A 24,403-nucleotide genomic window follows, 5' to 3' on the forward strand; every position below is an offset into this window, starting at 1 on the left:
TAGTCCAATTCAAAATCAAAGCTGGCAGAAGGCGGTGCAGCTTGTTTTGACACGACGACAGATAGGGAGAGGAGCCTGCGTGTTTCTGCCTTGCCACGGAGTTGCGCGTTCAGAGACACGGTAATGGAAATGAGGTACACCATTCGTGATTTGCAACTCGTCGGTTCGTGATTGGCCGTGCCCATGTCAACTCGAATCGAGAATTGGGCTCCCCAAGTCACAAGTTTCGATGTTGAAATTCCATGCTGTGGTTATATCGAAATCATTCTGGTTTGTGAATCACATAGTAAACGAGACAGCTCCCTAATTTAGGGTTGACCCCTGCCTCTCTAGTTCATTTGCTTACAGGTGGTGCTGCTGCCGAGCACCAGACTGTGTCAACGTCGACAGAATCTATCGCAAAGACGTCATGGTAACAATTGTGGCTGTCTGGCGTACGGCTTGCCCTTAGTTATAGAAATCAGCGAATCGAGCGGGGAACCTTGTATTGACGGAAATGTACAGTATCAACCCCACCTTCACGTCAAGCTCGGGCCTCGGGCAACTCGAGACGAGGGAAAGAGGTAACTTATGCCATATTCATGGTTTCAGTGCTTCTGTGCGCTCGCTCACTTCGCTAGGAGCACCGACGCAAGCAAGGTTTTCAACAGTCAACGCTCGGAGCGGCCGAGGCGAGACGAGGCGCACCCTGTGAATAGAAGTGGCCCTTCAGGGTTCCGCGTCTGAGCCTCTTCGTGATTTCCGCTGCCGAATCTTGGTGCTTCGCGCTTCGCAGTCACAGTGGTGAAATCTTGGATGTTTTGTTTTGGTTTGTTTTGTTTTGTTTTGTTTTGCTTTGATTCTTGTTTTGGGAAATTTTGAATTTTTTGTTTAAGTTAAAATGAACTTTGCAAAGCTCTCCCTGCATTTGACCCCTCTCAGAAGATGATGGAATTGACAGTTGGTGTGTGTGAGTGGCTCTGTGGCAATTTTGACTGCATTTCACCGAAGCACACACCCCACGAACCGGCGCCACACGCACAGACTGAGGGGGCGCGGTTGATAGGTCTCATTGTGTGTCAAGTTTGCGTACTGATGTGTGCTGTTAGTGTGTAGCTTCGGCCATGAACTTCGGTCCAAGATTTCCAAGAAGAGTTAGTCGCCTTCGCTTGTGTCCCTCATTCCATCAACCATAAACCTCCTTCTCTGCGATCTCTACGCCATCCGATCATCAGCATCCTTTGCTATCGTCATCACAGTTCCCTCTTCTCACTGCTGACTTCCGAGTTCGGTTGCGATCACTGACAAGGTAGCTAACCAGCAACCAGGCGCAGCCACTCGACTCGATCCTTCTCGATCCTTCAATACCCCCTTGGATCTGAGCCTTCCGTCCAATCCAAACACAGCTCACCACCCATATCCACATCGCACCACGGCTGTTCCATACGAATTCATGACATACGATTACATGCAAGGGTAAAGCACAGTTAGCACGGCTCTGTTCGCAGCGTCATCGTCGCTATCTAGATTGGTTTTTGTAACTTCTCCTCTTGCACAGCCACGATGAGCTACCCAATACAGGGATCATCGTCTCAGCCTTACGGCGCCTACTCCTTCAACACGCCCGTAAAGCAGCGAAAAAGGCGACAGCTCGCTCCACCCTTGCAGCACAGACAGACCGAGCAGCAACAGGACAAACGCCAGCCACAACCACAATCGACTCAACTTACATCCCGAGAGAATGTGGCCGACGCTTACACCTGGAATGCGGCTGCCAAAACGGCCAAAACCAAGTTGAACGAGTCGCCGCTCAAAGGTGCCGCTCCTGGTGCAGCGCAGCTCGATGCTCCTTCCTCTTGGCTCAAAGGTCGAAAGTACGCTGTTCTCATCGATGCTGGCTCTTCGGGCTCCCGCATGCAGGTCTACTCGTGGAAGGATCCTAAGCTCGAGCGTGCGCAGCGAGCCAGCAAGGGTCTCGGTGCCAAACTTCTCCCCAAGGTCGAAAAGGGCACGTGGGAAAACTCGGGCGTAGACTGGAGCCTCAAAGTAGAACCTGGCATTTCCTCGTACGGCGACCATCCAGCCGATGTTGGCGACCACCTCAAAGGGCTGCTCGACCATGCCGAAAAGATCGTTCCTCCCTCTGCCTGGGCCGAGACGCCGATCTATATCATGGCGACAGCAGGCATGCGATTGCTTCCCAAGTCGCAGCGCGAAGCAGTGCTTGACGAGACATGCCGCTACATTCGCCAACACACCAGCTTTAGCCTCGACGGCGCAGGGTGCAGCGAACACGTTCAGGTCATCAGCGGTGAAGAAGAAGGCTTGCTCGGATGGATCTCGGTCAACTATCTCATGGATGGCTTCCACATTCGCGGCAAGAAGGCTTCTCTGGACGGCGAGACTGACATTATGGAAGGCCAGTCTACTTTTGGTTTCCTCGACATGGGAGGTGCTAGCACCCAGATCGCGTTTGAGCCAAGCAAGAAGGCGCTTCAGGGCGAAGGCGCGGCTGCCGAGGCTGACCTCACGACCGTGCAGCTGCGTATGCTTGACGGCACCGAGGTCTCGCACAAGGTTTTTGTCACCACCTTCCTCGGATACGGCACCAACCAGGCCAGACAACGCTACATCGACTTGCTACGCTCCGATGCGGCCAACGCGCAGGAGCCTTCACAGCCTCTGACAGACCCTTGTCTTCCCAACGGACTACAGCTCGCCCATGTTGACGGCAAGCCAGACGTCTCGCTGACGGGGGCAGGCAACTTTACCGCATGTCTCGAGTCCATGCATCCGCTCTTAGACAAAGAAGCCGTCTGCGACAAGCCTCCTTGCCTTTTCCATGGCGTCCACGTCCCCAAAATCGACTTTAGCGTGAACCACTTTATCGGCGTTTCGGAGTATTGGTTCAGCTCGCAGGACGTCTTCGGTCTAGGTGGTGTTTACGACTTTGTTGACTTCCAAAAGAAGGCTAACGAATTTTGCGCCAAGCCTTGGGCTGAGCTCAAGCAGCATCTCGATGCTGAAGATCTTTTCGGACCCGAAGTCCAGCTCAGCCGTTTGCAGACGCAGTGCTTCAAGGCTGCTTGGATGGTCACCGTGCTTCACGAGGGTATCGGCATTCCAAGGATCGTCGATCACAAAGGTACAGGCGATGGCACCGATCACGCCGACGAGGCGCAGGACAAGGGCGAGCAGAAGAACCTCTTTCAGAGTGTCAACGATATCAATGGCTTCTCTGTCAGCTGGACGTTGGGAAAGGCGGTTCTTGAGGCCAGCCGGGAAATTCCTCCGGCGCCCGGATCGCTTCTTTCTCCGTTCGATGAACTTAACAAGCACAACTCGAAGCTTGGCAAATGGGATCCTTTCCGCTCGACGTGGCCCACCACAGGCGAGAATTCTGCGTTCCCTCCCACATTGGGAAGAGCAAGCCGGCATGTTAGCCCGATCTCGATGATTGTCATGGTGTCGGTTTTCCTCTTTCTGCTTGTCACTTGCGTCTGCACGCGTGGTCGCGGACCGCGAGCTACGAGAAGACGCGCAGCTATTAAGGACATGCTTCCACCTCCTGTCGGTACGTTGGGCGGGTTTTGCAGCTCCAAGCGCACCGGCCGAGGAGACTATATCCTTGCCAGCATGGAGGAGGCAGCTGGCGATGCTTCGAAGCGCGGTTTCTGGTCCAAACTCGGCAAACGGGCGGACGTTAAGGACTACAGCCCGACCATGGAAGCCGAGTTTGGCTTCAGTTCCGAAGGCAGCTCGGAAGAGAGCAGCAGCGGCTCCAGCGGATCGACAGGCAGAGGCTCGCAGACGTCTTCGCGCAGACGCGGCGGCACGGGTGTTTTGCGTGTTCTGGGCTGGCCGGTCCGTGGTGTGGCGCTTGCAATGAGCTCGACATTCCCATCTCTGTTTCCGCGGCGTACGACACGGTTCAAAAAGCGTCACTCAAACCTGCCCTTGAGCCGAGACGGCAGTGGCACCGACGGTATGCTCGGGCATGGTGCTCGCATCGCAGCTAGGCGAGGAGGGACGACTCCTACCATGGTGCGAGTATCGCGACCGGCTTCGCCCACTTTCACTGGCATTACCACGGGAACTGCCATCTCACGACCAGCATCACGCACTTCCAGTCGGGCGCCTACGCCCGTATTGGGACATCGTCTCACTTCAGCGACGCTATCGACTCGATCTGGGCTCACCACACCTGGCGGCAGCACCTCGAGCAGTGCTCTACCTGCCAGTGGGCCTGGCTCGCCTCTTGGCGAGCGTCACACACAGAGCCGTTCTGGTCCAGGTTCTGGTCCAGGCTCTGGTCCTGGCCTGTTCGCTGCCTCGATGAGTCGCGTGCACTCGGTTGCAGACATGTCGACCATCGAATCTGGCTTGCTGGCACCTACAATACGCACTCCATCACGTCAAGGCTCGCCAGCACCCCACCTCAGCCCGATGTCTGAGCTTGGCAGTGAAGACGGTCCGCGTCACGCATAGTCGCTTGAGACAAGCTTTCTGCCTCACATATCACAACGGACAATCTCCCCTTTCGTTTTCGCATCCGCATCCGCACCCCGACGTATCACGTCTTGACTTTCATGCGCCTTTAATTGTTGCCCGTTTGGTCGTTGTTGTCTTCTGTCACACTCAGACGCGGCTTGTCGGGTACGCTGCTTGGTAGTTTTCACTTTCTTGGCTTGCTTGCAATGGTATACATGTGCGCTGATCTGTTGGCCTGCGCTAGACGAGGGTGCATGCGTGTTGAAAGAGCAAGATTGGACAGATTGCATGTGCCTGCAGGCGGTACATTAGTGGACCACAGAGATGTGCACGCGAGATGCGAGATGCAAGATGAGCGAATGAACACTTGACGTTACATCGGGGAGGTGGAATCCCCGATGTAGTGGGTGGAATAGAACTTGTATTAACATTTCAACAGCATTAGAATTCAAGAAGGATTGACGATTCACGAATCATACAAATCGTAAATCGTGAATGGTGGTGTTGAATTTGAAGTTTTGGAGGCGGACAGTTGACGATTTGTGATTTGTGATTCGTGATTGTGATTTAAATTTTTCGAGAAGCTTTACCAAATCATGAATCACGAATGAAGCAACAAGCAACAAGCAACAAGCAACAAGCAACAAGCAAGAATCAGGAATGGCACACGACTTTGATGTACAACCGTCAACGTATCGAGGAGCCTGATGTTGCTAAGAGACACCCGACCTTCTCTCACCTGACATCTCTTGAGCAATCGATACGTGCCAAAACAAAACGTGTACAATCCGCATCAGCGCACGTGCTGGGCTACACCAACTCATACCGCCGCTCGCATTCACGATTTCGGACTAGAACATAGCACATCATGCCGCCGAAAAAGGACAAAGCCGGTTCGTCGTCCAAAGTGGCGGTGGACAAGACGTTCGGTATGAAGAACAAAAAGGGCGGCAAAGGGCAAAAGACAGTAGCCATGATTCAGCAACAGCAAAAAGTGGCGGGCAAATCGAAAGAGCAGTTGGCGAAAGAGAAGCAAAAGGAGCAAGAAAAGAAAGCGGCAGCGATGGCAGCGAAAGAGCGAGCGGCGGATCCATTGTTCAGCATTATCCAGCCGAAAGTACCGTTTGGTGTGGATCCAAAGACGGTAACGTGTGCATTTTGGAAAGCGGGACGATGCGATAAGGGGACGAAATGCAAATATGGACATAGCAATGATGCGGGACGAAAGACGGAGAAGAAGGACTTGTACGTCGACATGCGCGATGAAGAGGAAGACAAAAAGTTGGACACCATGGACAAATGGGACGATGCCAAGTTGAATTCCGTGATTCTCTCCAAGCACGGCAATCCACGTTCGACAACTGACAAAGTATGCAAGTTCTTCCTTCAAGCTGTAGAAGACGGCAAGTACGGCTGGTTCTGGGAATGCCCCAACGGCGGCGAAAAATGCATGTACCGCCACCGTCTACCGCCAGGCTTTGTGCTCAAGAGCCAGAAGAAAGAGCTCGAAGCGCTCGAAAAGGCCAATGAAATCTCGCTCGAAGAGTTCCTGGAAACCGAACGCCACAAGCTCGGACGCAACCTCACGCCTGTCACCGCGGAATCCTTCGCAAAATGGAAGAAGGAACGTATGGACAAGAAACAGGCCGAGCACGAGATGCTCAAGAAGAAAAAGGAGGCGCAGGCCGCTGCCAACAAGATGGCGGGTCTCAGTGGAAGAGAAATGTTCAGCTTGAACCCGGACATGTTCGTCGACGACGACGACGACGCAGATGACGATGGAGAGTTCGATTTGAACCAGTACATGAGCAACAACTGGGAACAGGGCAGACAGGACGAACAGCAACAAGCCGCCATCTATGACGATCAAGACAGCCCAGACGCCGCCGCGAATCGCCTCGGCAAGTTGTCCGTTTGATTCGTCCGCTCTTACGCCGACTTGCACCGCATTCACGATCGTCTTATTTGCACATTGCAATCTCTCCTCGTCACATCACAAACCCGCTCCTTGCATTGTGCGACTGTGTGTGTGTGTGTGTTCCGCCGCATTGCACCAGCATGCGTCGTGATGTGTGACCGGCGCCACATTCGCATCTCTTAGCGCAGCCGGTTCAAAAGAATGTCCTAGCTCAAGTATTCACGATTATCCTGTGCTTGTCAAAAGTTGAAAGCTGTCAGTATCTCTGCATCTCTGATCATCGCCACCCATTTGCACTACTCACCCAAGGCGCATCGTCTCGAGCGTAAGCTTGCAACGGACGATGATAAACCACTGCCCTCAAACTCTCCGCCTGCACGCCCATCTTTTGCACCTCGGACGCATAGATCGGCAACACAACGCCCCTATTCAGTGATTACAAACACGAATGTTGCCGAATCCAAAACGATCAGAATGAGGATCAGCATCAAGATCAGTCATCGCCATCCACTTTGCCACAACTTGCAGGGCGAACGGATGTGAGGACTTACAGCTCCCAATTCATGCTGCTCATCGTAGGCTTGTTCACCGACCCGCCGATGTTGCCGTGAGCGGCGCGGGTGAAGTTGGAGCTACCCAGGTACGTCCATCCGATTGGGTGTTCTGCTTGTCTGGGACCAGTCCAGCTTCCGTCTGTTACCGAGAAGCGCGTAGCTTTGGCTGATATGTACGAATCGCTAGCATCTATGAACGCCTTATCGACAATCGCTTTCCCCTCAGCCGTCAGCGCGAGGATGGATTTGGCGTGGATCATCACATCGCCTCTTCGGCTCTGTGGGCTGTGATAGAGCGGCTTGATCCTGGTTTGCATCGGCATCGAAAACGCGCGTCAGTATGCCAAAGCTTACACCTCAGTCAGCATGTGTAAAAGACTACTCACGGCGAATTGCTCCACGCTTCGGCTTTGCCAAAAAAGCTCAACGCCCCCATTGCACCCTCCACCGTCGTCTCGTGCACATACCGATGACTCGGAAAGACGATCTTCACTGGCGGTAGCGCGTTTCCCTTGCTCGTCGCACCGATTGCGCTTGCATACTCCGGATGCACCTCATTCGGCTTGCCCTTTAGCGGCAACAGTCCTCTCGGCTCGACACCCGAGGCCAACAAATGGAAATGCTCGATCCACTTGACATCGTGATTGGCCAGACTGGAACCTTGGCATTCCAACTCCACAGACTCTTTGATGCCCAGATCGCGTACGACTTTACCCAAGCGTCCCAAACCTTGCGTCTCGATTTGATCCCACTCGCGCAAGCTGGCAGCCTCAGGCCAGCTCGCAACGATTCGCGCCCGCGTGGCGAGCGAAAAGTCGTACCTGTCCAGTGCCGCATAGACGGCGTGCGAAGCAGGCATACTGAGCGAACGCAATACGCGCACCAGCTGCGACTTGAAGTCGTTCTGACTACTCTTGCTACCACTGCTACTGCCGCTACCGTGATTGATCATGCTTGCTTGGCCCAGCAATGGGAAATCCTGGATGTAGGCTGTGTTCTCGATCCTGTCCCAATCGATCGCGTTCAAGTTGCCCGAAAGAATGGCCACTCTCAAGAAGCGCTGATGGACGAGGATCAAAAACTTGATGTGTTGCGTCAACCAGCCGCCCTTGGGTTTGTTGGGTACACAAATCTGCCATCCTGGGCACCTGGTAAAATCGCCACCAAAGATATGGCTAGGATGCAAGCCTGGCCTGGCGACATGCTCATTGACCCTGTAGTCTTCTTTTGGAGGCGGTAGGACGAGTGTGACTGGCAGCTGGCGAGGGAAGAGAGAGTAGAGCCAGTCGATGCGTAAATCGTACGTTGCAAGCACCGCCAACTCGAGCGAGCTGCGGCTAGATGGTGTGGCGGGCAGAAGCATTTGAGAGATGCTTACGCCAGAGACGGAGGGTGCGGCGTATCGGTTGTAGCCATGCTTGACGGAGCCATGCCAGAATCTACTTGAAGCGGTGATCGCATCCGCAGCCATCGAGTAGGAGGAGTTTTGCGGCTTCGAGGAGCTTGATGGCTCGCCGACACAAGTCGACGTGCGAGGATTCGCAGACGGGTGTAGTACAGCCAGCGGTTGGCTTGCAGTGCTTGCAGTGCTTGCAGTGCTCGCGACGGAAGCATTGTTGAGCTTGCACTGCTTGGTGTCGGACTGTGTCTCGTCATCGCTAGACGAACATGGCAAGTTGAGCTGTCTTTTTCTCTTGCTAGCGCGCTGCATTCGGTCCAACTCTAGCTGTCGTCGGTCGGGCAAGAGGGAGAGGAACCCAGCTGCAGATGTACTAGCTACAGATGAGGTGGCGTCTGCACATGATGGTTGTGTTTGTGATGAATCTTGGCTGGCGATGAGCGCGTTGCTTGGAGTGGCGTGCTTGTGGGCGTGATGGGATTGGTTGTTGCACTCAGCTGCGTTGGCTCGCGAGGCGTGCGTATGACACGGTCTGTCTGACTCGCTGAGCGTATCGGATTCCGAGTCAGAGATCACTATAGGATGCTTGTCCGACATGCTGTCGAGTTGAGCGCTGATGCGAAAGCGGCTCCACGCGAACACCAAGCCAACAAGAACGGTCCATTCACGATTTCAGCGTCTTTGCAAAAGCCCGACCACCTCCACTCGCCACTCACCACTTTTTATGTCTGCTGTAGCGCGACATGGAGAATCACGAAGCGCGAATCACCAAGTCGTTGATTTGTGATTCGTGATTAGCCGAGCGCTCGTTGAGAACTTGGTGATTCTGGTCGCGAAAAGATGAGATTCACGATTCACATTCGTGATTGACGAGTACAACTTGGAACACGACACATTCGTCATTCACGATTTGTCTCGCTCGTCGTCTTGCAGACCGACATGGCCTCAGGCGAGTCACGACGCACAGTATGACGCGCCAACATGCGCTTCTGGAATGGTTCTCTTCTGTCGGGATCCAAGTGCACCCGGAGCTGTATTTGGAGCACGATGCACAGACCGGCTTATCGTTTTACACAGCCAAGCAGCTTGCTCGGGACACAACTGTGATGCGTGTTCCCTCGAATATCTGCATCACTTCCAGCAGTGCGTTTGGCTCGATTCGACGGTTTGTGCAAAGCTGTTCGTGCGACGGCTCGCTCGACTTGGAGGCGCTTCCTCGGGCGGATTGGATATTGCTGTACTTGGTGCTGTGTCGGGTGGCAGCCGAGTATCTGACAACCACCCAAGATGTGTGGTTGGAAAGCGTGTTTGCACATGTTGTCTATGTCTCACATATCCCGTCGGTGATCGAGACACCGCTTCATTTCTCGCCGACCGAACTCGATCTGCTGCGCAATACTCCGCTGGTTGGATCTACGGAACGCAGACTGCGCGAGACAATCACCGACTACGAACGCGCAACTCGCGTGTTGCTGGCACAGCTGCACTCGGTGCACTCGTCGCCGTTTACGAGTCTGCTCACCGAAACGCTGCAGCCGATTCCAAAAGACGCTTTGCATGCAGATGCGTTGATGCAGCACACATGGCATCACGGACTCGAACTGTGGAGATGGGCAGAATCGGCGTTTACCTCGCGTTCCTTTCCACCACGCCTAATAGGCTTGCATCACGATCAGGGAGAAGCTCCGATTCTCATTCCCGGATACGACATCTTCAACCACGCCAGAGCACATGCTGTCACCTGGTCCTTCTCCCGCCCCACCGAGCAAGCCGAGTGCGGGTCGGTCGAGATGACGCTCAACTACGAGGTACCAGGCGCGCACCAAGTATACAACAACTACGGCGGCAAGTCGAACGAGGAATTTCTCTCATCGTACGCATTCACGCTCGACGAAACACACGAAGATACGCTAGCACTCAAGCTCAGTGGCAGTGAGCATGCAAAAACGCACTACTGGGTGCAATCCGCCAAAGTGTCAACACACCACCACGTCGCTCAACAAGGTTTCCTCAAGGCTCCATGTCCCTGTCCCACCCTGCTGCAAGAGCTACAGGAGCACATACTGCAAGCTGAGGCTCCACCGATCACCGAACACGAGCGCATCGATCTGTACGCACATATTCTGGAACTGCTCGAATCGCTACTGCTCGCCAAGAGGAAAGCTTTCAGGGCAAGCCAGCGCGTTTTGGATGCACTACCAGCCGCGCCTGAGCATGCCAACTACCCACCGACCAATACGTGGATAAGAACCAAAGCAGACTCCAGAGTGAGAAGCTCGGTATGCCAGAACGTCGCCCGCTACAGACACGGCCAATGGCGTCTGTTGAACAGCGCGGTCCAGTGGACCAGGGACGAGCTGGAAAGAGTCGCCGACTGGTTGGATGCGATCCCAGAAGCCGCCGAGTGACGAGTGACCATCTCGCAACATCCGATCATCGAGCATCCACAAACACCGCTTTTCTGACAGAACTGGCTAAGTTGCATCACTAGAGTTACCCGAACGCGGCCGCGACGTGCAAGATCAATACATGTTTACATTCACCAGTACCTGCCGACTGACTGGTTCAATCGAAACTCGGCACCACGTCCGTAAGATGTTCGACATGGCCCGTTTTCAGAGCGGCTCGTTGAGCTCTATCGGAAAGCTCGGGTTGCGCATTCTGCATCATGTGCGCAGCGTGTTGGGCGTGTTGGTGATCGCCGAATTTGGCGGCGAGAGCGAGAGCGAGCGCGTTGGAGTTCGAGTTGGCCGTGGTGGGTGGTGCAGATGAACATGGCGAGCTTGAGCTCGACCGACGCTTGCTGAGCGCCGATGCGTGGTCTGCGAGCGTGCTGTGGCGCGCGATGGACAGCTGGTCATGGTCGAGCGAACGGAAAGGGGGCGAGAGCACAGTTTCCTCTACCAGACCGGGATGTGCGACGCCAGCGGAGGCAGAGTCATGAGGCGTGCTGCTTCCACTTAGCACAGAGGCGCGCTTGAACCAGTTGAAACCTTTGAATGTGGTCGTCTGCGCCGCGGCCACTTGGTCGGCCGTGGGAGAGCTCATGACGGATTCAGATGAAGGTGAAGCTGATGCGGTGCAAGCGGTGGTATGAGGAGTGTCGGTGGCCGCAGTGGCCGCAGCGGAGGGGGCGCTGCGACTCAACAGATTACTGAACCCAGCAAAGCTCGAGCCTATGCTTTTGGCAGCTGTGCCGCCTTCGACGGACGTAGATGCGCCCGAGCCGCCTGCTGCAGCACTACTCGCTGGCTCGGGAGAAAGTGCAGTCCTCGCTTCATCCGCTGGACAACTGGACGACGTGGCCTTGCGCATCAGCGCGGGCAGCTTCATCCCCCATCCACCACCACCTCTACCGCCATTTGTGTCTGGACTCAAATGAGCTGCTTCCTCATCATCGTCGATGTCATCCGTCGGCAGCGGTGGAAGCTTGACACCCTTCAACAAACCAGCGCCAAAGCTGGCACGCTGCACGATCCGATCCGCATGATCGCCCATCTGTCTCTCGCCTGTATCCGCCTCGGCGTCGTGGGTGGCAATAAAATCACGGAGCGCCTTGAGACACGCTTCGCTCGCCTTCCTCGCTTCGATCGCCTCTTCCATGGAAAGACGCATCTCGGTCATCTCGCGTGTCAGGCGTTCGATATGCACCTCCTTTGCGCGCAGCTCGCGGTCGTACGCCTGCAAGTTGATCGAGGATTCTCTACAAGGTAGCGTAGGCAGCGCTTTCGAGACGGTGGCGGTGGCGGTGGCGGTGGCGGTGATGATCGAGTTGGCAGCTTCTTCTTCTTCGTTGTCTTCCATGATGGGCGAGCCAACACCGATGGAGCTCGCGGCGCCTTGGGAGAGTGCAGGCGAGCTGAGCAAGCAACGCTGAGCGCCAGAGACCGACGCCGGAACCGAGAGACGCGAAGCAGATGAAGCAGCCGTGTCGTTCGACTCTGAGGGCGCAGCCAGGTCGGCGGGAGAGAGCCTTGGCGACTTGCCCGAGTCGCTGAGCCACGAGCTGCGACGCGAATTGGGCGCCGAGCCGCCGTGTTCTTCGGCTGCGACGGGCAAAAGCAGAGAGTTGTACGCTGGATTGGTGCCTGTGGTGCCTGTGGTGCCTGTGGTGCCTGTGGTGCCTGAGAGTCGCAACCCGCGTAGGCCGTTGGTCAAGGTGGGGCTCAATGGCTCTTCGGCCTCGTCGACGTCGGGCTTGGATGCGCCAGAGACACTTCGACTGCCACTGGCTGTGCGTCGATGACTGGGAACGGCGCCTGCCGCACTCGTAGGACGGTTGGCAGTGTTGAGGTTGAGGGCGTTGGGGCCGAAAACCAAGCTTGCGCGCTTCGACTTTTTCAGCTCGGCGTCTTGGAGTTCATCGCGCACGGGCGGTGGATTGGTAGTAGCAGAGACCCAGCTGCGACGGTTGTCGACTTTGGCCTTGGCACGAGCGTCGGATTGCTCTCCCTGAAGCCTCATGATGGCGCGGCGGCTCTCTTCTGCTCTGATGCGCAGATCTTTGACGCGGTCCGACTCGGCTTCCCTTGCGTGTTTTTCTGTACGCAGCTCTTGTTCGAGCTGTGGAACGCGCAGGCGGAGCGTTTCCAGCTCGTCCTGCCATTCTGCGGATCGCTGCAAGATGACCGAGTGCGATGCTTTGACCTGGTCCATCTCGTCCTTGAGCTGGAGGATGGACTGATGCTTTTTGGACAGTTCGAGCCTCATGGTGCCCACGATGGCTTTCAGGGCTGTGGCGTCGGATGGCAGATCGGTGTACAGAGACTCGAGATGGTGCGGTGTGAGACCATCTCTAGCGATGTCGTCCATCATGGACGTTGCGTGCGTTGACTTCTGAGAAGCCGAGACAGAAGCGGCATCGTCTTGTTCGGACATGGTGCGAGCGGCAAGACGAGCGTCGCACTTGCCGACGGGCTAAGCTACTCGGAGTTGCGAGATGCGCGCTTCTACGGTGTTGTTTGGAGTGATCGAGCAACTTGACAAATCGATATTGATGCTGTTGGCTCGTTACGACTTGCTTGTGGGTCTCGCTTTGGCAACGGCGGTGTAGGGACTGGAGCAGCTGTGTGAAACCAGACTCTGGGTGCAAAGATCAAGTCTCGAGGCAGCAGAGACTGTGTCCTGGATCGAGCGGCGGTCGAGACGCAACGCAAACAGCCAAGTGACAAGTTGGTCGTGTTGGTTGGCTCGGCTGGAATGGATGCGGATGAAGGTGGGACTCAAGACGGCGGGCGTATCAGGGTTCACCCGTGACTCTGGTGCACCGATGTGAGTGCAGCCTGACATGTACGATGAAACACGAAACATTTCACAAGGCGGTTGGGCGCGGCGTCGGCGGCGGCGGCAGCAGCAGCGGTCTGTGTGTGTAACACTCGAGACGTTTTTCGCATTCACGATTTACGATTGAAATGAAAGCTCCACGCTCTGTGCTGCCTGCTCCGTGCTGCGTGCTGAAGCATATCTCTTTGTTGGTTCGAGCCTGTCTGGGAGCTGCTTCGCCGGTTGCTCGTTCAGCTGGCTGTAGCGGGGCTAGCACCGCGGGAAAGCGTGAAATTGAATTCACGATTTTTTGGCAGCAAAGGAGCGAACCCCGCTGAAAGGTGCATATGTGCATGCATGCTACACGTCGTTTTCTAGTTACCTCGTTTTCTAGTTACCTCGACTCAAGTGATTTTCACTCTGCGGTTAGATGTACTGTATTACTTACCTACACATTGCACATTTCTGATAAATCACAGAGTCGTCAGTCAGTGGCGAGTGAGTTGAATTATCCGACTCGGACAATCACGAATAGTCACGAGTGTATCGCCGAATCACGAATCAAAAATCATGAATCATGAATCGTGGGTCGAGCGACTTGTGATTCGTGATTGTGAATCTCGCGCCAGCGGAGCAAGAAAAGTGACAGCACAAGCGCGACGACAGCTGTCGTTGCACACACGACTCGTGACTCTTGATCTTGACTGTCAACCCCGCTTCAACGCGGCGTGCATCGGGCTCTGTTTTTCCACTTGCAACCAGCCAGCCAGCTTGCGTCTACTGACAGCACACTCACCAGTGCAAAGCCACAAGCTTGCAGCTTCAAGCTTCCTCTGGCTTCGTGGTTGCTGCCCGCTTTCAACACACCCCCGATCGATTCGTGAGTTGTGTGCGTTCCTGATCCCTAGATTTAATACCATTTCATCTGAAGAAATTCGCCCCTTAGATAAAGCTCCTTGCATCAGCTAGATTCGTGCATTTCACGATTTGTCTTTGACGATTTCGTGCATTCGTATCGTATCTCTCCCGATCGCTGCCACCTTCCACCTCGAACCCAACTTATCACGATTTCTGACCGTTGGTACCCGAATAGCCTCAGCTCTCCAAGCATTCCAAGCACGCTGCCGTTGCGCACATTGACAAAGAAAACAACATGTTTGCAATTCGAGCAACATGACAAACACCAACATGAGCCAAGTACCGAGGCGACTACCAGAACCAGAGCGAGAGCGAGAAAGAGAAAGAGAAAGAGAAAGAGAAACAAAGAAACACCAAAAACAACCAAACCTGAAAGAATGACAACTACGACAAGGGTAAGGAACAAAACAACAACAGGACGATGCGAAACAGGTGACAAACCTAACACAAATATGCGGGCCAACACGCAATCACGAATCCTGAATCGTGAATGGCGATCGCAACCCAGGACATGGAAAATCCAAGAGTGCATGCCCAACGATCAAGAGATTCGTGATTGGGCACCATCCTCGAGAGATGGGAAAAGGAAAAAGAGAGGGGGAAAAAAATCGTGACAATCGTGAATAGCAACATGCCAGATTCGTGAAAAGAAACCACAGAATGGCAAGCTGATTGCAAACCCGGGTCAGAGGCCACATCATCATCATCATCATCACCATCACCATGGATCTGATATAGCAAAAGCTGATGTTGGCGGCGCTGGCGGCGCGGCGGGCGCATAGTAGACTTGTGCCAATCCACTCGTTCCTCTCAGATAAAGCAGAGCAAGTTGAGAAAGTCAATCTCGCGCGCAAAGAAACCCCACGTCAGACGTGAAGCATTGTAGGGCAAGCCGATAGGACTGCCAGACCCAAACGGCATCATAGCAGTGTGCGCCCGATCGAACCCATGCACACTTCCTGCTCCAGCGCCGATCTCGACACCCGCCAGATGCTCCTCGCTGCATTGCGACGAGCCAGCAGAGCTCACCTCGGCGTTGGACCCAGGAGAAAGCTCGCCGCGCGCCAGCTCCGCTGATCCGACACGCCCGCGCACAAGCTCAATCTGCGTCTGCTTGGCTCTGAACAGGAATGTCTCCCATCCTCGCAGCTCCCACAGGAAGAGCAAGTGCGGCTGGATTACAATGTTGAGTCTGCGGCTGCGCACCAGCAGATAGCTCTCCATCAGACCCAGGTCGAGGTGAGCCATCACGTAGGCTAGCACAACCGTCGTACTGCGGCTGACACCAACACGGCAGTGCACCAGCACTTTGCCACCCGACAATCGCGCAGACTCGATGAATTGCACCGCCTCGCGCATCGTGCCCCTCAGAGAGTCGATGCCATCATCCGACACATTGCGCACGTTGAGCACAGTGATGCCCTGAGATTGGTACGTGCACGAAGGAACGCTAGTGGCGTCCTCAGCCAACGCTTCTTTGGCAGAGGCTCGCTGGTAGCGACTGCCTCGGTGCGCTTTGCCAGAAGCATTCATGTTGGCCGAGATGTGCACAGGCGGCTCTAGCGCAGTTTCGCCCACCGACACCAGATGGGTGATGCCCAACACACGAAGCATGTCGACATTGGACGCGTCGTCGAGACTGCCCAGATAGAGGAAAGGCAGAATGCGCGAGGGAAACGATCCATCAAAGCGACAACTGTCAAACCAAGCGTGCTTGCCCACTAGCTCGGAAGAGTTCACCTTGACGTCGCTGATTCGGCCTTTGCTAGGTGTTGGCGTCAAAGTGCCACCCGTCTCCGAGTGGCGTCCGTCTGCGCCCAACGATCCATTCAACGGCTTTGAGACAACAACTCGGCTTCCGCGCAGATCAGTATGGGCGTCCAAGACTTGAGGCATGCTCTGGCGGCGCACCATGCGCTCCTGCTGCAACAATCGTTCCACCGCCTTGAGCACCGGAATGTCGGTAGGGTACACAAAGAAGGAACGATCGGCTCGAAGGTGAAGGTCGAGGTATGCCTCTGGCAGGCTCAGCTGGCGTGCGTACATCAAGTACGAGAGCGCCAATACTGAAGTCTCGGTGTATCCGTCAAAGCAGTGGAGCAGCACTCGTCTCGATCGACGAGCACTACCGACGCATGGCTCGGCTCGAGTATGCGAGCGTTCGCGCCCATCGTCGGGAGATCGAGCGGCGTTGCGAAAAGTTCGAAGCGTCGACGAGCTGGTCGTGAACGCGGGTGCGTCGCGGCCCGATTGCAGCCGATGCCGAGGAGATGCTTGCTGATGGATCCAGATACAGAGGTCAACGAGCTTCTTGGCCGTCGTGTCTTGCCAAGTGTGCGTTTGTTCTACTCCTCCGCTGCACGCCACAAAGTCGAGTTGCACAACAGCGCTGGCATCGAGACGAAGCAGGTCACGTCCACTGCGATCCGTGTCTTGTCCGAGGCTTGCACTCGAGCTCTTGGCCTGCACCAAATGAGAGGCAGAGGCGTCGGTCGAGACGGGAACGGATCGCGCCTTGGGAGTCCAGCCGTTGGGACCGAGCACGATGGATCCGTCGCGCGAATCTGGGTTACGGAGACCATCACCGATACACTCGCCGAGAGAGCTTCGGTCGAGGTGAAGAACGTGATCGCGGTGGAGGCTATCCAGAAGTTTGTCCGTATCGCTGTGGATGCGCATCGAGGCATCCACCGAGTCAAGACGCTCGCCCATGGAGCGCAATGCTTCGGGCGTACAATCGCTCGAGTCTCCGTATCGTTGCTCCTGGCATTTAATGCTGATCGAGATGCAATGCGGATTGGCTTGCTCGTCAGGGGTGACGGGTGCGCTGTCCTCTTCGCTGCCCTTTTGCGACGAGCCAGAGTCGTCAGCGTCGGGCGCATCGGCGGTGCAGCTGAGCCAGACGTTGTCGTGAATCTCAGAGGCATGCGTCATCCTCTCCATCTCCTCGCGCTCGCGTTTGCGAAAGCTGACGCCGTTGCGCTCAAGGCCGTTGCTGTCGACCGAGATGAGCCAAGGGAAGCGCTGCTCAAATACCTCAAACGACTCGGTGACGACAAACACATTGTACTGCAAGCCGCCCCAGCCACGAGAGAGGCGGTCCTTGCGCAGAGATGCTTGCGCTTCCCTTACCCACTTTGCCAGAGTGAGAACACCGGGGTGATACAAGGGACAGTAGATGACAATGTCCGAGATGGTGGCATACTTTGCGCACTGAATCCCAAAGTTACGCAGACTGACACTGGATGCCTGAGGTGGGTTGACAAAGCTGGCACCGACCCTGCGCTCCTGGGTACCGTCGTTGTGATATCCGTAGTTGGATTCAAAGAGACTGCTGGGATACTGGTGACCTTGCAGAGTGCGGCAGATGCTGGGTGGCTTGATGATTTGGATCGGGTAGACGGTGGAGTTGAGCAAGGAGCGGAACGGTTGCTTCTCGTATCTAGCTGAGCGGTTGAGATGGAGATGCTTGGTTGGCAAAGGAGCGTAGTCGTCGGCTGTGTCGCTGACCGTTGAAACGCTTGTGCGCGAGCCCGAGCTGCAGCTTTCCGAAGTGACCGAAAAGAGCGAAGGTCTTGACATTTGTGACGATACGGTCGAGGCAGTGGAGGGGGATATAGATGCGGTGGAAGGCGTTGGAAAGGGCATCGGACCGGCCAAGCCAGAGGCACTCTTGAATGAATCGGCCCCATTTGGCTCGAAGCGGACCGAATCGTCGTCGGTATCGGGGGAGCTGCTCGAACATTGGGTTGTTACACTAGAGAAAGTACGCGAACGGGAACGGGAACGGGAACAGTTTTGCGACTGGGTAGCTCTCGAAGCAAACATCTGTTCGATCTCTTGGGGCGTGGGCATGTCGGCACGGAGGATGGTGAGACCTCGGTAAGCTGGCGTTGGCTGACCATTCCACGGTGCGCCAAAGAAGCGGTTTTGGGCAGGGACGGAGCCGTCGACGCCATGAAGGTAGGGGAAGACGACGCTGTGGGGTACGTCCTGTGCAACGTACTGTTCGTATAGAAGTGCTAGCTGTTCGGCCGACATAGCACGAATGGGTGCGGCAAGCTTGCGCTTTGACGGACATGGCCAGCGCATAACACCGAATTGGTCTCTGCGCATCTTGTGAGTAGATGCATTGTCAATGGTGTCATCACCGTCGTCATCGTCATCGTCGTCGTCGGTGCTGCTATCGGATGGGAAAGGTTCGTTGTAGATGACTGGGTACTGCTCGAGATCGGCATGATGGATGCCGTACGTTGGGGGCTCGGCGTTGAGCAGACGAGCAGCTTGCGGCAGGGACTTTGGCGAGGGCGAACGCTGGTTGAGCGGACGCGACCTCTGTTGCTCGGGAGAAGAGCGTTGCAGGCGAGGTGTACGCTGGGCGTCTTCGCGACCCGATGGCTTGTTGTGGGCTTGGTGCTGCAAAGGGACCGAGACAGTCGTAGACGAGGCGGTGCCATGGCGGGAAGCTACAGGATGCAACGAGACTTGAACATGGTTGGCAAGCTGAGACATGTCGCAGGGTGATTGAGAGGTGGAGTGGATAAAGACGATGGTTTTGCTATCTCGGCTGACGCTGCTGTTGCGGGAAAGGTCGACCACGTTCAAGTCTAGATCTGCACCGAGACGTATGCTTGGACGCAGGGATAGGCGCTACCGACAGGAGCGGTTCCGTGTTGATCGCAACGAGACAAGCAAGCCGCGTGATCAAAGGAGAGCGTGAATGGTTCTTGTGTGTGTGGGGGGAAAAGAGAGAAGGATGGAAGGATGGAAGGATGGAAGGATGGTGGTGGTTGGAAGACAGGATGGACAGGACAACAAGGCGTGAGCGATGATATGCGTCGAGGAAGCGCAAAGGGACGGATGGCGCGCCAAACGAAGCTCGCTGAAATGAAGTGGGGTGGCCTGAACAAGGTTTATGATTGGCTCGATGCGTTAGAGATGGATGGGTGGATGGATGGCAAGGCAAGGTGTGCAGCCGAGCAGAAATCAGGCTTGGAGACAAACACGAGCTCAGACGACCCAAGCGAAGCGAGCGAACAGCTGATGTGGGGCAATGATGTGCAGTGGGCAGCGGGATGGAGGCCGATGCGGCGCAAAGACGAGCTTAGGCTCGACAATGTTCTCTCGGCAACGGCTGGGATGCAGAAGACCAGACTTGCGTGTAGAAGCTGGAACGGGGATGGCCGCAGGATCCAAGGGGTCGGAACGGGAATGCTGAAGGTGTCAGCCGGTGCGATGCTGGACTGAGGACGGAATGAGAGGTGGTCAACCTTACCAATAATTTGCAACGCGAGCGTCGATTGGGGCACGACAGCAAAGCTTAGTCGAGAAGGGAAGAGGATGTCGAGGTGATCGCGGCGACGACCAAGTTACGAGTCTCAGCTGCAGCAAGATTGGAATGCAGGCGAGTGGATCAACGGAGGGAGGATCGTGGATGGTGGTAGCGACGGGATGGGCCCACACGACTAGGTCAAACGATGATGGAGAGCACGACGGCTTAAGCGTGAGGATGTCTGTCTAGCTCAGCCAAGCTGCAAGTGAGACATACTCTGGCTCGAGACAAGAGACATGAACGATTCCTGATGGACGGCGAATGGTGCTGCTGCTGGTGTGCCTCGGAGCTCAGCGGGGAAAGCGAGTCTGTGTGGATCAGGCCAAGTGACTTGGTCGAGTCTCGATTTCCACACTCGTGACTGACTCGAATTTCAGTCACGAGTATGGAAAACAGAGGGCGTTTTGACATGCAAGCTTTGAGCCTCTCGATGCATCATGGCAGAAGATAGCCTAGGGCGAGAAGACAGTACAGTACAGTACAGTGGTGCTTTCCCAGACTTACGACTTGCGACTGACTGCCTTTGTTATTCGACTGCGTGCAGCTGCGTTTGCGGAGAAGAGACTGACAAGGCGGCTTCAATCCGGTAAGGATTGGCCGAAACCGAATCTCGAAAAGGCAATCACGGCGGCTGACCTCTCTGCGAGCCTGTCCCTGACAAGCTTCGAGCTTGGCTAGGCTAACAAACAGGAACGCAGCATCACAAGCCGCAAATGCGCAATCCCGTCACTCGTGACTCCAAATTGTACTCAACTGTACTGAGCTGTACCGTGGATAATAAATAACTTAGTTCGGGCTGTTGTCTGTTGTGCACTCTGTTGCACGTTGCTCGTAGCTCGCTTGTCAGCAGCCCCAGCCGTGAGCCACCTACGCTTGAAATGGAAATCACGAATGTCGCCAAATTTTGACGTGGGAAAAAAGAGAAAAAGAAAGGAAAAAAAAAAAAGTAAGAAAGGGTTCTACGATGTGTGAACGGTGAGTTGCGATTTATGATTTATTGATTCACGATTGTTGCGGCAAGTCGGTCGTAAGTTAGATATTTCATAAACGTATGCTCCAAGGTCACAGAGCGACTGAGTTAGCGCCAAGCGAGGCATTCATGGTTCGTGATTTGCTTGCTATCGGTACACACGCATGAGCGCCGTCTAATTTGCGTCGACGTGCACGTCTATCAGACCGAATCGGCCTCTCTCTATCACAATTCGTGATTCGTGTGACCGGCTTCTAGCCGCGACACGGCAAGCTTGCAGCTCGATCGCAGCGGCAAGGTGCACAGCCATTGACGGATTGTCAGCGCATGTGGCAACATCAAGTCATCATCTGAGTTAACTTTGAGCTTCGAGGTCTAAGCCAGATGCGTGTAATCGCCTATCTTCTTATCTAGCGCGACATGACGGATGTCCAAGAATCGATGCAAACACTCCTCGCATAGATGAACTAACGTTAGTTCAAAGAATCACGAATCAGTCCGCATCGATCGTCAATCGTGAATGGCTGTGGGGCACGCGTGCCTTTGTTCCATCAACATTGGTCAACATTGGACGGCTTTCAAAGTCAAGACTCACAATTCTGCAGAGGTGTGAGTGACGTGAGCTCGAACTCTGATCCACAACCGAGGCAGTCACAAGCCGTACGCTTTTCCTGCTGCCCTGTGTTGGCCTGCCCTGCCCTGCCCTGCCCTGATTATTAATAGCAAACGAGCACACACCGACCCTGTTTTGCTAATTAGCCAGCCAGCTTCTCACGCCTCGCTTGAGTTTTTCCACGCGGCCAACTCAAGACGCAGGCTGTATGTACAGTATTTTCGCGTAGCGCTGTTCTCTGCTCAACTCGCCGTAAGCGAGCAAAAAGCGGCTAGGATGCCGTGGGAGAATTCTCGTTTCAAACGCCATGGGCTGGCTGTTCGGAGCTTGAAAATCCAATGCTCAGCCCTGAGCCGATGTGATAACTAGAGCGGGCAGCAAATACATTAAACAGTTGGCCGATATACAATACACGAGATGTGATATTTTCGCCTCGGTCAGGTGTACACCAAAGAGTCGTCAGTGGAAACAGCTGCTCGTGGCTTGTCATTCTGTGATTCACACGTCGAAACAAGCCAACCTGTGCTCGGCATCAACAGTTTGCTAAGACAGCGTCCGCCCCCTGTCGCTTTATCAAATACGACGACATTTGCGCACAAGATTTCCAGACTCTGACTCGCTTGTCAGCGCACATCGCATGGATGCTCGTCGTCGTGTCTTGGCACAGTAACCTCGGTCTTTGTTGTCTTGGCGTTCACGCAGCCCGGCTCGGTGTAACATGAGTTGTCACAGCACACGCCACATGCACACGTGGCCCATCTCCATGTCTTTCGAACCGACGCTCCACAACAGAAACGGTCTCTATGGCAACCACGATGGCAGATGTAAAACAAATTCGACATGTTGTGCAGTAACAGAGGCAGGATCTACTTGTTCAACGTGTAATCCCATGCATCATGGGCCAGACGCTCGATCTTGCCATTCACCTCGTTTTCCATCTCTTCCATGTACTTTTGCATCTTATCCAGATACGTCGGGTCAGCAGCGCCCAAGATGCGAATCGCCAAAAGGGCCGCATTGGTGCTGTTGTTGATAGCCACGGTGGCAACAGGGATTCCTCGAGGCATCTGCACAATGCTGTGCAGCGAATCGACACCGTCGAGTGTGCTGCCCTTGACCGGCACGCCGATGACGGGAAGTGCCGTCTGCGCAGCTACCATGCCTGGCAGGTGAGCCGCGCCACCGGCACCTGCAATGATGGCGCGCAGCCCGCGAGCAGGCGCACTGCGCGCATACGTGCGCATGCGATCTGGCGTGCGGTGCGCGCTGACAATGGTCAGCTCAAACGGCACGTCAAACTTTTTGAGAATCTCGGCTGCTGCCATCATCACGGGCAAATCGCTATCCGAGCCCATAATAATGCCCACCAATGGCTGAGGATGCGAAAAGTCAGCCGCCGACTTGGGTGACGCTACCAAAAGCGCTTGTGAGCTTGACGAGCCAGTCGATGCCGAAGCGTTGAGTGCCACAACGCCAGCAAGCGTCAGCTCAGAAGGAAGCTTGCCGCCCTTCTCGGCGAGCTCCGTAGCCTTGTCCAACGCCTCGTCTACCACACGCAAACGTGCTCGCACCTGAGCATCGCTCTGCCCCACAATGGTAATGTGGCCCATCTTCCTACCCTGACGGCAGCCCGCTTTGCCGTACAGGTGGCACGTCGTGCCAGCAACGTTGAGACTGACAACAGCAGGAACCAGCGTCTTGGCCACCGCTTCCGCATCCTTGTCTGAATCAGCCAAACCAAGAATGTTGATCATGGCCGCCGAGGGGACCTTGAGCGCCGTGCTACCCAACGGCAAGCCGAGGATGGCGCGCACGTGGTTCTCGTACTGACTCGTGTCGGCGGCTTCGATGGTATAGTGCCCCGAGTTGTGGGGTCGCGGTGCAATCTCGTTGATGAGCAGCTCGCCGTTGGGCATGAGGAACATCTCGACGCCAAAAACACCAGCTCCACCAAACGTGGCCACAGCTTGCTCGGCAATCTTTCGTGCGCGCGCCTCGACGCCCGGATCAGCGGTTCGCAACGGAGCAAATACCGTGTGGCAGATGCTGTTCTTGTGCACCGTTTCCACCGCCGGATACGCTCGTACTTCGCCCGTGACGCTACGCACCACCATCACCGCCACTTCACGCTCGAACGGCGCCCACTTTTCAGCGTACAAACCACGCTTGCCATCGCCTAGCGCAGCAACAGCGGCAGCAGCAGCAGCCTGGTCGGCAGATCGGACGACATAGTTGCCCTTGCCGTCGTATGCCTGCGTCCTTGACTTGAGCATGAATGGGAATCCAAACACCTTGCCAATTTTCTCCACAGCTTGGATCTGAGCCGAGCGCGCCTGTGCTACATCGGCAACCTTGGCCATGTCTTCTGGACCCACAGCGACGTATTCAGCGAGCGGCAGTCCTTTGTTGGCTAGATGAACCTTTTGAAGATACTTGTCCTGGATCAGAGCGATGGTCGAGGGGAGCGGATGGACGGCATCTACGAGCTTGTCGTCGAGCACCTTCTGAAGCTGGTTAGCATCGACGTGCTCGATCTCGATGGTGAGCACATCTACCTGCGAAGCAAGCTGGCGGATCTTTTCGGGATCGGCAAAGCTGCCATCAATGTGTTGCGACTTTCCATCGGGGCCAGGGAGGTAGTTGATCTGCTTGGCTGGAGCCGTGTCGCCGACATCGAGCAGCTTGACTTGCACGTTGAGTCGAGCCGCTGCTTCAACAAACATGCGGCCAAGCTGACCAGCGCCGAGCACACCCACAACACGCTGTTCCATCTTGATACCGATCGGCTTTAAAGGATGTCGTCTGTGTTTGTCAACGTAGAAGGGTGGCCTCTGTGAGTGCAAGTGGCGGAAAGGACGACCGACGTTGACAAGGTGGATCGAGTAGGCTATTGTACACGCGTTCAGATGGGAGCTAGAAGAGCTGTTTCGGAAGCACTTGATTTTCACACCGAATCCAGGCCAAAAA

General features: G+C 55.2%; 7 protein-coding genes across 7 annotated transcripts; 3 read left to right on the top strand and 4 right to left on the bottom strand.

The window, feature by feature from the left end:
• Positions 1-1,542: 1,542 nt before the first annotated feature.
• On the top strand, positions 1,543-4,467 carry UMAG_00987 (apyrase; the record flags this gene model as incomplete). Its single annotated transcript, XM_011388671.1, has 1 exon — positions 1,543-4,467. The coding sequence occupies one exon, from the start codon at positions 1,543-1,545 to the stop codon at positions 4,465-4,467; it is 2,925 nt and encodes a 974-aa protein (XP_011386973.1).
• Positions 4,468-5,338: 871 nt separating this feature from the next.
• Positions 5,339-6,388, top strand: UMAG_00988 (uncharacterized protein; the record flags this gene model as incomplete). The annotated part of the gene is made up of 1 exon (XM_011388672.1): positions 5,339-6,388. One exon carries the CDS (start codon positions 5,339-5,341, stop codon positions 6,386-6,388), a length of 1,050 nt encoding a protein of 349 aa, XP_011386974.1.
• Positions 6,389-6,594: 206 nt separating this feature from the next.
• Positions 6,595-8,938, bottom strand: UMAG_00989 (uncharacterized protein; the record flags this gene model as incomplete). The annotated part of the gene is made up of 4 exons (XM_011388673.1): positions 6,595-6,618; positions 6,693-6,813; positions 6,940-7,248; positions 7,329-8,938. The coding sequence occupies 4 exons, from the start codon at positions 8,936-8,938 to the stop codon at positions 6,595-6,597; spliced, it is 2,064 nt and encodes a 687-aa protein (XP_011386975.1).
• Positions 8,939-9,309: 371 nt separating this feature from the next.
• Positions 9,310-10,749, top strand: UMAG_00990 (uncharacterized protein; the record flags this gene model as incomplete). The annotated part of the gene is made up of 1 exon (XM_011388674.1): positions 9,310-10,749. One exon carries the CDS (start codon positions 9,310-9,312, stop codon positions 10,747-10,749), a length of 1,440 nt encoding a protein of 479 aa, XP_011386976.1.
• Positions 10,750-10,906: 157 nt separating this feature from the next.
• UMAG_00991 (uncharacterized protein) lies at positions 10,907-13,219 on the bottom strand (the record flags this gene model as incomplete). The annotated part of the gene is made up of 1 exon (XM_011388675.1): positions 10,907-13,219. The coding sequence occupies one exon, from the start codon at positions 13,217-13,219 to the stop codon at positions 10,907-10,909; it is 2,313 nt and encodes a 770-aa protein (XP_011386977.1).
• Positions 13,220-15,331: 2,112 nt separating this feature from the next.
• UMAG_00992 (uncharacterized protein) lies at positions 15,332-19,033 on the bottom strand (the record flags this gene model as incomplete). The annotated part of the gene is made up of 1 exon (XM_011388676.1): positions 15,332-19,033. One exon carries the CDS (start codon positions 19,031-19,033, stop codon positions 15,332-15,334), a length of 3,702 nt encoding a protein of 1,233 aa, XP_011386978.1.
• A 3,269-nt stretch (positions 19,034-22,302) lies between these two features.
• Positions 22,303-24,207, bottom strand: UMAG_10790 (putative phosphoribosylaminoimidazole carboxylase ADE2; the record flags this gene model as incomplete). The annotated part of the gene is made up of 1 exon (XM_011389059.1): positions 22,303-24,207. One exon carries the CDS (start codon positions 24,205-24,207, stop codon positions 22,303-22,305), a length of 1,905 nt encoding a protein of 634 aa, XP_011387361.1.
• Positions 24,208-24,403: the final 196 nt, after the last annotated feature.

Source organism: Mycosarcoma maydis, chromosome 2 (genome assembly GCF_000328475.2).
Source record: "Mycosarcoma maydis chromosome 2, whole genome shotgun sequence".
In the NCBI taxonomy this organism is placed as follows: Eukaryota; Fungi; Basidiomycota; class Ustilaginomycetes; order Ustilaginales; genus Mycosarcoma; species Mycosarcoma maydis.